At 49.3% G+C, this 15,620-nt stretch overlaps 1 protein-coding gene across 4 annotated transcripts in view; it reads left to right on the forward strand.

Moving 5' to 3' along the window:
* The first annotated feature begins 2,040 nt into the window (after positions 1-2,040).
* Positions 2,041-15,620, forward strand: part of NSMCE1 (NSE1 homolog, SMC5-SMC6 complex component) — a 150,876-nt gene continuing 137,296 nt past the window's right edge. For 3 of the 4 annotated variants that reach the window (XR_012493165.1, XM_019718392.2, XM_019718389.2), the window contains exons 1-5: positions 2,041-2,195; positions 7,610-7,753; positions 12,656-12,777; positions 13,692-13,769; positions 14,560-14,706. Coding sequence is in view for 3 of the 4 variants with exons in the window: in XM_019718392.2 (XP_019573951.1) it covers positions 7,618-7,753; positions 12,656-12,777; positions 13,692-13,769; positions 14,560-14,706 (483 nt within the window). In the remaining variant the exon portion in view is untranslated. Of the gene's footprint in view, positions 2,207-7,609; positions 7,754-12,655; positions 12,778-13,691; positions 13,770-14,559; positions 14,707-15,620 lie in introns of all 4 variants that reach the window. The other variant, XM_019718390.2, reaches the window with a different exon arrangement.

The following is a 15,620-nucleotide window of genomic DNA, read 5'->3' on the forward strand; positions in this document are numbered from 1 at the left end:
ATTTTTAATTTTCCTTTACTGTGGGTCGTGAATGTGACCTATTGAATCTGGATTTCATTGAGGCTTCCTCTGTGGTACTCAATTTCTGTAAGTGTTCCAAGTATGTTTGAAAAGAACACATATGCTAATTTTTTTTTCTATAATGCAAACTTGGTCTCCTCAATTCCTCTCTGAGCTTCTGTGGTTCTCAGGTAACAGACAGCCCCATAGCCTGTGATTTGGACCCACACTTTCTCTCTAGCCAAGGCCTAGGCCACCTCCATATGTAAAACAAATTTATGTCCATGTAGCTCTTATATCTTTTAGGGCCAACTTTCAGAAGAACATTTGAAATGTTAGAGTTGTCTTGTAGCAAACAGTCCAATTTCTGGCACATCTAAGTTTCCTAATAGAATCTCACAGAGCCACCTGGAGAGTGGGCAGTCTTCTGAGGGTGGTCATGCTGAGGTTGGACAGTTGCCCTGTGGTGGGTCACTCCCTCATTTCCAATTCCAATCCTTACCCACTACTTGCTTCTGTAGAACACTACCACCTCACTGAGACCTCTGGCTGCTGCACCCCTCCAGGCTGACACTTACTGCCCATGAAATTCTTAATCAGTGGTGTATCTTTCTGGACCTCTCCAGAGCACTGGCAAACCTACCCACACCCTGCTTCTCAAAACTCTCTACCTGTTTGCCTCTGACATCACAGTCTTGAATCTCTGTCTTCTCTTTCTACCCCCTCCTTGGCCCTTTCATCCTGAAATGTCAGTGTTCCCAGCATTTTGTATTCATGGTCCTCAGTTTTTTTCCCCCCTCTATACTCCAGGAAAGCACAGGTTTCATTACAAAGGGGCAGTTTCTACCAAGCTCTGAACAGTGTGGCCTGTTGTCCCATTGCCCCATTTTACAAGAGCGGACAGACACCTCAGGGTTTTCTGTGAAATCCCTCAACTTTAAATGTTGATAATGAATTGAAACGTGTACACAACTGTGCAGGGCAAACAAAATGCGGCAGGCCAGTCCTCCTTAGGGCTGTTCTTCTCTTATTCGACTGCCCCTAAGGCAGTTTGTAAACTACCTTGTTCATACAGGAAGCTCACACTTACTGAGGGCTTACTATGTGCCAGACACTCTTCTAAGTGTTTGCAAGTATTAACGTGTTTAATCTTCACAACAAGTCCATCAAAACAATGGTATTATTATCCCTGCTTTACAGAAGAGCGATCTGTGAGGGACTACTTTGTCCTGGGTCTTGAAGATTCTGAGTGTAAGAACCTGGATTCAAATCCAGACGTCCGGCCCCGGAGCCCAAGCTTTCCCTGCTCAGCCGATGAGGAAACTGAGGTCCAGGGCGGTTGAATTGTCCAACGTCACAAGAGAGGTAACTGGCCTGAGGGTGGGGGTGGCGGTGGGTTGAGGCTGTGGTCACAGAGATACTTGCCCTCCCCGCTGTTCTGTAATTAGCCACCCGTATTCCCGGCTGCACTGTGACCTGGTTGGCAGACCAGGGACTGGAATACAAACGATGGTAACGTGCCCATCCACTTCCACCAATACCTTCATTTACTCCTCACAACACTCCCAGAGCAGGACAGCCGCTAACATTCAATCAGCACTTCATGCGTGTTGTCCTGTAAACCTCACAAGCACGCTGCTGCTACGTGGGGACTATTATCCCCGTTTGACAGGAGCAACTGAGGCTCAGCGCCTCACTGTGACTTGCCCAAGATGAGGCATCTGGGAAGTGGCAGGGCCAGGATTCTGGTCAGGATATATGAAAACAGAGCCCCACAACCTTGACCATGAGGCCACACTGCCAGTTCTGCAGGTGGGGAAACTGAGGCCTGGGGCCCCGCGGAATCGCGGCCTGAGGGTGGCGCACGCTGCACTCTTCCTCCTCCTTTTCCATAAAGTCCCGAGAGAGGCCAGGGAAGCGCCTAAAACCGGACCTTACACACCGATCCTACGGCACCATGGCAACGGCGCGGGAGGGGTAAAGGGAAGTGCGTCATCGAGTGGGCGGGACGAACATGCACGACCACCAATGGGAGCGTCGCGTGCTCCGCCCTGAGGGAGGAGCCGAGTCCGCCTTTTGCCAACTGCGCGGGGCTTGTGGGCAGCTCGGGGGCGCCGCCGAGGGTAACGGGGGCGCGGGTCGCGAGGCCGACGGGACTCGGGAACGCCGTCCGGAGCGGCGAGGGAGGCCGGAAGGTGGGGCTGAGGTCCGGGGCGGCCTGCGCCTTGTGCCGAGTGCGGCGCTGAGGGCCCGGGGCCCCGGGGGCTTCTCACTTCCGGCTGGAGAAACGGCCCAGAGGGGGGCCGCAAAGGCGAACAGACCGGAAACGCGTCCCTCTCTCACAGACACTTTTAAAACGTAATATTAGATGAGAAATTACGTTTTAGCATAATATTAGGTGAAGAAAAGTACGAAATGGGTCTGAACTGAGGAGGTGCCGCAGGCCGCGCCGACGGCGGCTCAGCCCCTGGCGCCCGTGCTCTGTGCGCGGAGCGTCTCGCTGTGTCCGAGGCCGCAGCCCCTGGTGTTAGGCCCCGAGGCTGTCAGTGTTGAGAACCCCGCGTTTCTGGGGTTTCCGGAGGAGGCTGCGGAGCGTGCGTTCTGTGTTAGGCCGCGCCTTGTGGTCAGTCAGACCCGTGGTGCCGCAGCTAAGGACGGGCGCATTCACACTAAAAGGGATCAAGAACAACCTTAAACAGCCCCGCCTTAGATCTGATCCCGGTTTCACACTTAAAAGATTCGGTGTTCAGACCTTTTTACATTTGACAGTTGCAGATTAGGAGCCGAGACCCTGATGTTATTGTTTACTCAGATTTCTCGCTGGCGGGGGTGCCACGGATCCTGAACTGCGCTTTTGTGTCGTCACCCTCTGTCTCCATCACTGTGTGTGTCCCCTTGTGCCCTCAGCCGGCTTCCTCATGTGTGAAATGGAGTAAGGAATGGCTTTCTCATAAGGTTCTGGTGAAGCGTAAAGGAGACTGTGCCCAAGAAACAGTGTCTAGTACATGGCACACATGGATGGTTAGGACTGAGATCTGCTTATTCCACAAACATTTCTATTTTAAGGTCATTTGGAGGGCAGTGCCTGTCCATGGTCAGCCTCCCCACTCAGTCCCTCTTCTGGGAGAACACTGACTCCTAGGACAGAACAAGCCTGTCTTTCACCCCCATTGCCCTCCCCTTTCCCCAAAGTACAGCATTGTATACCGTTCTTTACTTAGTTCTTAGTAACATTTTGGTTATTGCTTAACATAGGTACATAATTTTCTTCTCTTTTTAAGATATGAGACATATCGATAAAAATGTAAGTTTGAAGAATGAAGATAAAACAAACACGCATCCACCCACCACCATGTCAGACCATTTTCATGTCCTCAAAGCCAGCCCCCATTGAATCCTTTCTCCCCTCACCAAAGAGAACCACTGCGCTGAGTATTGTGTTCTTCATTCTGTTGTTTTCTTTGTAGTTTTTACTGTTGATGTATCTCTGATGAATGCAGTGCATGGTTTGCTAGGTTTTGAGTTTTATATAAATGGGATCCTAACATATTTTGTGTGACTCGATTTTTGCATTTAACACAATGTGTATTAGATGCAGCCGTGTCGCTGTGAGTAGCTCTACTTCATCTTTAGTGCTTTGAATTCCAAGGTCACATTAGACACACTGTATGGAGGCGTTCAGTTGATCTTCACGTATGCTTTTGCCAGTTTTTTTGCTCCCACAGGGTGCTTTCATAAGCATATTTCCTGGGGCAAATGTGGGAAAGTTTCTGTAAGGTATATACCTGATAGTGGATTTCAGAGGATATCCAAATAAGCAGGTAATGTCAACTTGTCTGAAGTGCCTATAAGGGTTTACACTCTACGTGCAGTGGGTGAGTCTCAGCCTCGGCCGTTTTAAGGATTTTGGCCTGTCTGGTGGTGGTGAAGACATTAATCGGTGGTTTTAATACTCATTTGCCTGGTGACAGGGAGTTTGAGCATCTTTTCACATCTTTATTAGTTGTGCATTTTCTTTGTCAAATTTCTGTTGCTCATTTCTCTCTCACAGTTGTCTTCCCTTTGCTTTGTGTAGGAGCTCTTTATATATGTTCTGCATGTGAGTCTTTTGTGGCTTAAATGTGTTTCAGATACCTTCCAGTTTGTAGTTTGTCTTCTCTTCCTATTTTCCACTGTCTGGTGTTTTGGTGAACACAGGTCTTTAATCTTAACAAAGTTGAAGATAATCAGTACAGTCCTTTATGGTTTGTACTTTTTGTGTGTTTTTTAAGAAACCCTTCCCTACCTTTGAATCATACAGTTATTATCACATGTTGTTGTCCAAAAGTTTCATAGTCTTTCCTTTCTTATGACCTTACTCCTTAAGAATAGAATTTCATGAGATAAGGGTCTAGTTTTCTTATTTTTCTCCACATATGGATAATCAGTTGTTCTGCCAACTTTTTTGAAAAGTTTGCTTTCGTTAGGAGTTCTATCTCTCCAACACGTCAAGTATCCATACATGTATGTGTTTCTGTTTCAGAGTTCTGTATTCTGTCCCATTGGTCTTATTTGTCCATTTCTATGCCATTATCACATTTTATTCATTACTGTATCTTTAAAATAACTTATGGTACCTGGAAAAACTATTTCTCCTGCCTTTGTCTTCTCCAAGAAATGCTTTGCCATTTTACCTTTATATTTTCCATGTAAAGGTTAGAATCATCTTGTCAGCTCACACACATACACATGAAGCCTATTGGGAATTTGACTGGAATTGCATTCATTTGGTTGCATTGGATTAATTTGGATTGTAAAGTGATTGCTTTCAACATTTCATCCTTAAATATTATGTTTGCTGTAGGTTTTTGTAGATGCCATTTAGTAGATAAAGGAAGTTTCTTCCCAGTTCAAGAGTTTTCAGTATTAATAAATGTTGAATTTTATCAACTGTGAGATAATCATATGCCTTTTTTTCTTTATTCTGCTAATGTGGTGACTCACATAGATTGCTGTAAGTTGCTTGTAATATCTTTCTTTAAATGTTAGTATCTGCAATTAGTTTCCCATTTGCATTCCCAAGTATTGTTTAGTTGTAAGTTCTCTCTTTCGGAAAATCTTGTCAGAGGTTTGTCACTTTCACTATGTTTTTTTTCAAAGAATAATCTTGGTTTTGTTGCTCTCCTAAGGTATACATTTATTTTTTATTTCATTAATTTCTGCTGTTCATTATTTACTTACTTTAACTTTCTTTGCACCTAATTTGCTCTTTATAGCTTCTTTAGATGGATGCCTAACTCATTAATTTTCACACCTCCTCTTTTTAAAAATATAAACATTAATGCTGTTAATTTCCTTCTATTGCTTTAATTTGCTTCCCACCAGTTTTTATGTATAATATTTTGTTATTTCAGTTCAAAATATTTTCTAATTTCCATTAATAATTCTTTGATAACGGATCATTTGGAAGTGTGTTTCTAAAATTCTAAGTAGAGTTTTTCTTGTTATCTTTGTTTATGGTTTCCATCTTTGTTGCCTTTGTGGGCAGAAACAAGAGAACATGTTCTCCATGCGAGAAATTCTTTAAATTTTGCTAATGACTTGGTTTCTGTGGCAATTGGCGTGAATGCACTGGGTGTGCTTGAAGATTTTGTATTCATAGCAGTGCAGTTTTATGCCTGTCCATCACATTAGGCTTCTTGCTGTGTTGTACAAGGCTTTTCTAACCTTACAGATTTTTTAGTTCATCTTATCAATTATGGATTTGTGGGTTTGTATTGATTATGGATTTGTATGTTTGCCTTTGTTGTTGTTATCAATTTTGCCTGAACTGTTTTGAGTCTCTGTGATTACCGTGCTTCCCCGAAAATAAGACCGGGTCTTACATTAATTTTTGCTACAAAAAACATATTAAGGCTTACATTCAGGGGATGTCATCCTAAAAAATCATGCTAGGGCTTATTTTCCGGTTAAGTCTTATTTTCGGGTAAACACGGTAGGCACCTAAACATTTAAAATTGTAGGGAATTGAAACTTTTTATTCATTTTTGTGGTGATCGTCTTTATCTCTAGTAATGCTTTCTGCTTTAGAGTCTATTTTGTGTCGCATTAATACAGCCACACCAGCTTTCTTTTGGTTAGTTCAAAGAGTACATACTTTGCTATCCTTTTGATTTCTTGGTGTTATGTTTTACAAGCAGCTCTTACTATCATACAGCTAATTTTTTTCATTATTCAATTTGACAAGTTTTTAATCTGTTCTAACAGCCTTGCTATGTCATCTGCTTACAGACCCTTAATTTGGACAGCCTGAGTCCCAAGTACCAGGGACAAAAGTGCAGATTTGTTCCTTCACACATGCTGCACTTGTGCACCTTCCCAGCTCGGGGTCCAGTTGCTGATGCTGTTGGAAAGAGCAGTAACTAAAATACAGTTTATTTCAGGCTTACAGAAAGAAGACAGAGAGAGAGAGAGAGAGAGAGAGAAAGAGAGAGGAGCAGAGCAGTAACTAGCCTTTTGTGTATCCTATGTGCCAGGTTCTTGGCAATCCTTGGGGAGTCATATTTCATTTAAACTTCATCTTATGCCTTAAAGATAGTTATTACCACCATGTTACAGATGAAAAGAGTGAGGCTCAGGAAAATTACACGTGTTAGCTAACCGTGTTTCTTTGCTATATTGCCTAGGGTAACAGCGGATTTTTCTTGGATGATGCATCAACTAAAGTGAATGTTCAAACTTCAGAATTCCAGGCCCCTCTGCCATCAGAGCCTCCAGGCAAGAGGGCAGGGATCTGTACTTTTAATACACACATGAGGTGATTAAGATGAAGCAAGTCTAGCGAGAGGCGGTCTCACAGCCAGCTGTCCAGTTCTGAACCCCTGTTCCCGTCCCACACGCACTGCCTCGGCAGGACCAGGAGTTTTGATCGGGGCTCATGCAGGATTTTTATCTGCTCTGATCTTTGTAGTTTGTGGAATGGTAGTGTTTTAGTAGAGAACAGATATAAAAATGCCCTGCAGTCAGTCCTACCACGACAGTTGTTTCATTAGTGATTTGGCAGAGAAGGAAACTAACATTTATGAAGTATTTACTAGCAGTTCTGTAAGCAGTGAATGTTACTCTTATTTTTTTGTGCAAAAATGGGACCTCAGGTAAATTTATCCAAGGCCATAGATGTGGTAAGCAGCTGTGCCAAGTTTCATACTCAGAACCGTCTAACAGTAAAAATAGCTGACAATTATGTAGGGCTTAGTCTGTTGCCAGGCTCTTCCAAGTATTAACTCATTTTATCCTCATAGTGATTTTTTGGAGGATGTTTCTATCATTATTGTGCATTTATAGCTCAGAAACGGAAGCACGAGGAATTCCCCCATTTCACAGCCAAGAGGAGCAGCAGGCTGTGAGCGCAGGTGTCTGTCTCACTCCAGAGCTCACACTTCTCACCACTGCCCAGGACTCACTGGCCGAAGCCCGGGCTTGTGTCCTTTTTGTTTCTCTGCTAGTCACGATGATGACCTGGATTTTAAAAACCATAGCAAGTTTATATGTATCCATGCACATTTGCACAGAACCTGGAACACTCCTTGGCTGTGCTCAGAGGTGATGATTTTGTTTCCTTCTCGTTTAGCCCCCACCATGCAGGGAAGTACGAGGCGAGTGGGCTCCATGACTGACGTCCACAGGCGGTTCCTCCAGCTGCTGATGACTCACGGGGTGCTGGAGGAGTGGGACGTCAAGCGCTTGCAGAAGCACTGCTACAAGGTCCACGACTGTGAGTGTGGCTTTGCTGGGCCCGAGCGCTCGGTACTGTGGTCAGGGACTGCTGACATGGGTAGGGTACCATGTAACCAGTCAGCGCGACTACTGGCTTGAGCACGCGTGTCTCTCACATCTCCCACCAGCCCATCTTCCTCATCCCACCTTCCACTTTTTGTTTTAGAGTAAATCTTCCACTCACCGCAGTGGTGAGAACTTGGCCTCTGAAGCTGTAGAGTCGTGTTCACAGCAGGCCTCCAGTCTGAGTTTTTCACCTCTACACTGAGAATACTCAATTGTCCTGACACGCAGGGTGGTTCAGAGGCCGAAGAACATGGTACACACAGAACACCCAGCACAGGGACGGTGCCTTCTTGGCTGACGGTCGTCTCAGAGCAGAGTCAGGGCCTGTGCCAAACCCAGAGGAGGTGCCACGCCTGCCCTGTGCCGGCTGGGAGCGTCGTGTCAGTGGGTGGTCAGGATGGCGAATAAGATAATCCATGTGAAACGCGTGGACACAGAACCTGGTGCAGCCGCCCGTTCCCGCCGCTGGAGGCAGCAGCACAGGCGGTAGGGTCAGTGGTGATAGGTTAGTAAAATCAGTGTTGGTAGGTCTTGAAGAGTGAAAAAGAAAGTTGAGCAGTTAATAGTTGTATGAAGTCATAGTAGTGTGGTTTGTAAAACTTAACGACTTGTCTGTTGGTGACTATGTCTGCCTGTAAAAATTCTACAGTAGAGTGGAAGGAGGTGCAACACACTCACGAGGTGCTTGCCTTTGGGGAGATGAGGAGCGGCATAGGTTTGTCACTGGATATCCAAGGATACTTCGTCTGTACCCTGTTGTGTTCCTTTACTGAAACAAGACTTGCAGCAAACACGGCATCATTAGGGCGTCTCACGGCTGTCCCTGCTGATGAATGGGGTTTGTGCTGAAGAGCACAACCGGCTTTAAGGCACCCCTCAGGCTTCTCCAGTGCTGGGCACACGCAGGCTTTCGAAACATAACCCTTCCACATAACCTCTCCCTCCTTCGCCCTCCCGTGTAGTATCTCACGCAGGTCCTGGTGTGAGCTGTAATGGTGCCAGGGATGTTTCACAGCTCTCTGCAAAGAGCCATATGAGGCCTTAGTACTAAGGTTGAAAGTACTTTTGCCTTCATTTGACCTTTAAAGTTGTTACGATGTAATGTGGGAAAGCCCAGTTACACTGTGTAGAATGTGTCTAGGAATTGATTTCCTCTCACACGTTTCTGCACATCGTTTCTGCACATCAAGCACGGTATGTTTATGGCTAGGGTCATCTGGGGAGAACTGTACTTTGGTTTGAAGAGATGCCTAGGAGATGCCCCTTTTACTAACTTAAAACATATTTAGCGTCTAAGAATTATGACACAAAGGAGTATTTCAAACTGCAAGTTACTCTAATTACAGTTTCCCGTGGGGTTCGTCCAGTTTATGAAAGCATTTTGTGTTCTGGGCTTTGCTTTGGGTTCTCTTCTTACCGTAACTAGGGGAAAATGAGTCCCCCAAGTCTCCTGGCTGCTGAATTCCAATGTTATTCTGCTGTCCCGGTGTAAAGCCTCGCGTCTGGCCCTTCTGCGTGGCACTGGGCCTGTGTCCTGAGGTCCCGTAGGTTCTGAGCCAGGCTGGGCACATACACCTGCGGCACAGCCTGCCACACTCTGTGCTGGGACTGGTGGCACAGGTGAGGCTTTGCTTCTCCTTGGGTCTCATGCGTCATGCAGAATCACGTGACTCCAGGAGAAAATCCAGAGGGAAGGAGGCCCAGGAGGCCCAGAGGGTGGTTTTGGAAGACTTGGATTTGGGGGTTTCCACTTTTGACCGAGATTGTAGCAGGGACCAATTTACCTTCCCGTCTGAAATAATTAAAAACTGGACAGACTAGAAGAACCAATGAAGGACAGTGATCGCCATCAAATACATGTTGTCTTTCCTAACAGCACCCTCCAGTTCTGGGCTCCGACTGATGTCCAGTAACACAGTTCAGTCCTGACACTGTCCACCTGGGTTCGTCTCAGCTCATAGGTTAAGGGCTCAGCCCCATTTCAGATACCAGTCTCAAGCCCTGGGCCTCCCATCTTCTCCTAGGTTCAGGACTTTGCTACAATGGCTCACAGAGCCCAGGAAAACACTCTTTACATTTGTGGCTCATTATAAATGAAACAGCTCAGTAACAGCCAGATGGCAGAGGTGGGGGGCAGAGGCTGGGGTCACAGGGTGGTGGAGGGGCGTGGAGCTTCTGTGCCCTCTCTCAGATGCTACACCCTCCCAGCACCTCGGTGTATTCACCTTCCCAGAAGCTCTCTAAGTCCCATCATTTAGAGGGTTTTCTGGAGGCTTCATTACATATGCTGGATGGATTAAATCATTGTCCATTGGTGATTAACTCTAGCTCCTCTCCCCTCTCCCCTCTCTACTCTCCCGGTTGGGCGTTGAGGCTGAAAGTCCCAAGCTTCTGATCAAGGCTTGGTCTTTCTGGCGTCCAGCCCCCAACTCTGGGGAGGGGAGAGGGGCTGGAGATAGAGTCAATCCTAACGTTATTTAGGGACCTGCCACGAGTGGCCTCACAAAAACAAAAGACACTTGTACCATCCTTATCTCTCAGGAAATTCGAAGGGTTTTAAGAGTTCTGTGCCAGGAACCAGAGACAAAGACCAAGTGTCCTTCTTATACCACAGGCAAAAAATGGGGTGAGCACTACAGTTGTCTCGTGGGGTTCCACAGAAGGGACAGGTAGGACTGGGCTGGACCCGTGCCCTGCTGCTGGCCAATGGCATATGCTGCCTCTGCCGCCACACAAAGCTAAATCCCTGGAGGAGTGTTGCAGGACAGAAGAGAAGTTTATCCTCAGGTAATGATTAAAACAGATACGATGGCTCAAGGGCATCTGTGAGAAGCACAAAAACGGTCAATAGTGAGGAGAACCATGGGCCCCGACAAGCTTGTGTGGTGGGAGACAGCGTGAGCCACTGAGCAGATGGCTGTTTTCTGTACTCAGTGAGGACAGCAGTAGGAAGTGGGCTTTTTTCTTAAGTGAAAATACAGTGAAAACATGTACCTGAAAAAGGAGGCTGGACAACAAACCAGAGGTGGTGGGGTGGGGGTATGAGGTCATCTCCACGTGGACAAAGCGTCTGGAAAGGGCCATGTACCAGAGTCATGTTCCCGTGCCCCAGAGCACATTTTTCTGAATGACACCCAGAGGAGGCCTTTTCAGTGGAAGATGTGAATTGGCACTTGCGGAGGGAGGTGGGAGCTGCCACTATGTCACATTGGGTGGACGGGGGGTTCCTGCCCACAGGAAACCCTGTCACTCGTCAGTGAGACGTGCTTTCGGAATACCCAAGGCTCCCAGGACTGGGTGCTTCGCAGGCAGAAAAGGTTTCCGGCAGGCCGAGGCCACAGGCTGGTGGCCAGGCCCACATGCCACGAAGAGATGTTTGCGTGGCATGGAATAGGAAGAAAGGGAAAAGCACAGACTCTTTCATGGAAAAGGTGCCATTTCAGTTGGATTCCGTAACCAGTAGGCAGAGGTAGGAGTGAAAAGGAGGGAGGCATTTCGGAAAGGAAGACGCGGAGGTGGGGAACATGGGGGTGTCTTACTCCTTGGATCATGGTTTTTCAGCAGTTGTGGCTCGATTTCATGGTCATACTGTCACTGTTCTTGTCTGTCTCCTATACGTGGCCTAATGGCTGTGCCTTCCACCGTTGCCAACATGATCTTCCATTTAAACTTGAATAATCTTTCTGTGTTCAAGGAGTCAGAAATACCTTTCTCTGTGAGAAGTCAAACATACACACAGTTCCAGTGCCCTGGAGTGACCCCCTTGGTCTTCAGCTTGGTGACTTACCTGCCAGGCCTCATTCTTGCATTATCGTTTCATTGGTTTTATTGTTTTTAACATAAATGGTATCATATTTCTGTTTTTTGGCTGTTATTTTTTCCTTAGAGTGGCTTTCTAAGCCACAAATCTTTTGAAATAAAAAAGTATCACAATACAGAAGGTACTAAGACAAAAGGTGACCTTGATCCTCTGCCACCAACTCTGAAAGGCTCCCCCTGACCCAAAGGAGGGAGCTCACACACTCTCCCGCCCCAGGGCCCTGTGCCCTCTGCTCTTTCTAATATAGCCTCTTCGGCCCTCCTCTGTTCCCAGGCTCATTGGCTGTCCACTCACTCACCCCAGCCCCTGTCCACTTGTCTCGGCCCCAGCAGTGCTGGGTTGGGCGCCCCCCCCGCCCCCCGGCTCTGATGGACTGATGGTGGTGGCGTCCCCTGTGGTCTACACCTCCTGTTGCCAGGGGCAGCGAGTGGGCGGGCGGGTGGCTGCAGCCATGCTGTGGGACTGGTGCGATGCTTCCAGGAGGAGCATCCTGCCTCAGGGCTGTGTGAGAAGCGCGCGGCCGCACAGTGCGACCTGCCATCTGTGCCCGTGGCTGCTGGTCCTCAGTGTTGCACTCTGGGCCCAGGACACCGGCCTGTGGGTGTCTAGTGAGCATCTGGTGTGGATCACGGGAAGAGGGAAAGAAGATACACCTGCCGTGTGTGAGGACCTGCAGGGACAGACAGGCTTGCGCTGGAGCTGGGACGAGGGGAAGGGACTGGACCGTGTGGTCGTCAGCAGGAGCTCCCTGCAGGTCACGGATGGGGGCTGTGAGGGGGGCAGGCTGAGGCCTCCAGCAGGAACAGCAAACCACCGCGGGCTCAGATGTCACCTCCTGGGGACTTTTCTGCCTCTCAGCATCCTTGTGTCTGGGCAGTCCAGGGAGAAAGAAGCCGTGGGGTGTTGGCCTCCACCATCACAGGCTCTGCTGTCCCGCGTTCAGGCTGCTGGACAGACAGCAGCGCCAGGGTGTGACGAAGCGTTACCCCCCCCCCCCCATTTATTTATTTCCAGGCGGCGCTCCGGTGGAGAAGCTGGAGGACTTCATCAGCAACATTAACAGTGTGTTGGAGTCCTTGTACATTGAGATAAAGAAAGGAGTTACTGAAGATGACGGGAGACCCATTTATGCGCTAGTAAGTCCAAGACAGAGCCTTCTGGTGGCATTTGTGAGGAACGGGGACTGGGACGAGGGCTCTGAGAGCAGGGACACACCCAGCGGACAGGCCGCCCTGACCCAGCCCCCCTCCCACGCTGCCACGGCCCCTGGCCTGCAGTCTGCTGCCCTCTGCCCTTCCTGGGTCAGGCGATCGGAAGCCGCGCCTGAACTCTGGCCCTCACCGCCCCACGGAGCCCCCACCCAGGCCTGGCAGCTCGCACTTGGCTTTGTTTGGATGACAGTTCTCTACAAATGTGCAATGTTAGGGTCCAAGGGGTGAAATGCTTTTCATTTGGAACAAGACACATCTGGGGAAAGAAAATGTGTGGGCAGAAGGATGGAGACACACTTGGGGCCTCAGATCCTCCCTCCCAGGTAGCGAGGGAGGGTACACAGAGGGGGAGAAGCTGACAAGCCCCGTCCTTGGCAGGGGAGCTGCCTTAGGCCGATCAAAGCGACTCCTACCAGTCAGGCCGCACCGAGGGGCTCCAGCCCAGGGTTCCCAAACTCTGTTCTGGGGAAAAAGGGCTGCAGAGTCAACTCACCACAGAGATGCCGACTGAAACGGTCAATCTGGTTTCTTCCCGGCCTGACTTCTAGTGCTCTGTGTCCGTGAAGCTCCATCAGCATGCACACACTTTTCCCAGATTTATCTGAGTTTGGGAAATATTGTGCAACTTTAGGGGTTCTCAAATCTCTGAGAATTAGATGTGTTGTCTGAGCTGAAGATTTAAGTCTGTAACGTAAGACTGGTTACAAATGCACCCCCGCCGCCCACAGTGACCGGACACAGGTGCTCAGGGATTGACAGGTGGGCGGGAGGGGGGCGCCAACAAGTGCAGTAAGTGACAGGGAGGCCGAGCCTGAACGCCGTGCTGACTGGTTTTTTAGGTGAATCTCGCAACGACTCCCATTTCAAAAATGGCCTCAGACTTTGCAGAGAACGAACTGGACCTGTTTCGAAAGGCTGTAAGTGGAGAAACCCCATCAGTGAGCTTCCTACGGGAGACTGTTGTCGTCATCATTAGAAATGGGAACTACAGGGTTACAGGGTCACCATTGCTGCCTGAGAAAGCCCTGTGCAGGGGACGCTGCCGAGCGTCGGCCTCCCCTGGAAAGCACAGCCGCTCTGTGATCAGTGGGGAGGGCGCCGTGGTTGCCTGGGGAACAGGCTGGACCAGGTTGGAACCCTGACTGCGTGAGCGGCGGGTCTCTAGGGCGTGTGGTGCAGTGAAAGCAGCCTCGCTGCCGGGGATGCACTGTGCTTTGGGATGGGATGGCAGCAGGAGCATCACCTGGGAGCTGGCAAGGGAGGCCATGTCCCATCCCCAGCCAGGCTCTCGAACCCAAGGCTGGGCTTCAGCAGGTGCCCACTGCTCCATTAGCACATTTACTATGCCTGCCTTGCTTCGGAGCTATTGACTCAGCCCTCGCCCACCTGGCTGACACCTGGCTAGGATGGTGGCGCTCAGCCCGGGGTGCACTGGGCCGGTGACAGTGCTTCCGACCCTCAGCCTCTGAGGACAGTCCTGGGTCATTGCTTTCTCAGGCTCTCTGGGGACGGTGTTACAGGAATGGCTGTTGAGTCGGGACTGAGCATGTTATGGCCTTTGTTACGTGATCATGTCTTCCTGAAGGGTCCTACAGCGCACAGCGTGCCTGTGGCGTGACAGGTGTCTCCCCCACCCGCTGCCAGGATTGGCAGCATTGCTTAAAGTGTGTGTTTGCCAGTAGACAAACATGATGTTCTTTCTCGCAGTTGGAACTGATCGTTGACTCGGAAACTGGCTTTGCCTCTTCCACAAATATTCTGAACCTGGTTGACCAACTGAAAGGCAAGAAGATGAGGAAGAAGGACGCTGAGCACGTGCTGCAGAAGTTTGTCCAAAACAAGTGGCTGATTGAGGTACTTGGTCTCATGCTCACCCCAGCTCGGCTCACTTTCAGAAGGACCAACAGTGTTTTCAAAGCCATGTCATAGCCAGCTGATGTCCACTGAGCCTTTCAGTATCCACGGTGGCCCTGTGAGGAGGCTTTGAAGCCTCCTCTTGTCACCTGGGGTGTCCAGTGGCAGAGCCCAGGGTTGCACTGGGTTTGTGGGCCCTGGATCCGAACCCCGATCCACAGGCCGCAAAGCAGTGCAGTGGGCAGCACAGCCCTAACATGAGACCTGGGCCCGACGTGGTCCAGTAACCTGGAGTCTACGGTAAGGAAGGAGCAGCGTCCACCTCGGGGTGAAGGGTGGGCAAGTGGTGTGTATCAAGTGCCTGGCCCTGGGCTCCCAAAGGAACTGCCTTGGTTGTCACGGTTAGCGCTGTCACCATGGGGCGCAGACAAGCGTTTGGAGAGGAGTGTGGATAGTCGTGAAAGGACGCGAGCTTCTAGTTACCCCACGTCTGCTTCTACTGACGGGCGGGACAGGTGTTCTGGTCTATTCCACAGGACACCCAGTTTCTGGGCTCAAATCCTGTAAACTTAACGGTGCTGCCCCCAGAGCCCTGAGTCTGCAGGACTTGTCAGGCCGCGCAGACCGGCCGGAGGCTGCTGCTTGTGGATGACGCGCTCTTCACTTCCTTTGCGGCGAGAGTGTGCGTCTGGTTTTTCAAGTCAGTGCTCTGAGTTACTGATCTCTAAGGCGATGGGCTGGCCCTGGCAGTCAGAATGGAAGTGGTCACTTCCTGAGGTACTTCCTGAAGGGAGGAAGATGGTGGAGAGGTCACAGGTGGCAGGAGCTCCCCGTGAGAGCCAGGCTCTCTGGGCGTGTTGGTGCATGTCACAGCCTTGGGTCGTCCCAGCTGCCCTGGGATGGTGGAGAGCCCT

The sequence above is a fragment of the Rhinolophus sinicus genome, linkage group LG18, assembly GCF_036562045.2.
Source record: "Rhinolophus sinicus isolate RSC01 linkage group LG18, ASM3656204v1, whole genome shotgun sequence".
NCBI lineage: Eukaryota > Metazoa > Chordata > Mammalia > Chiroptera > Rhinolophidae > Rhinolophus > Rhinolophus sinicus.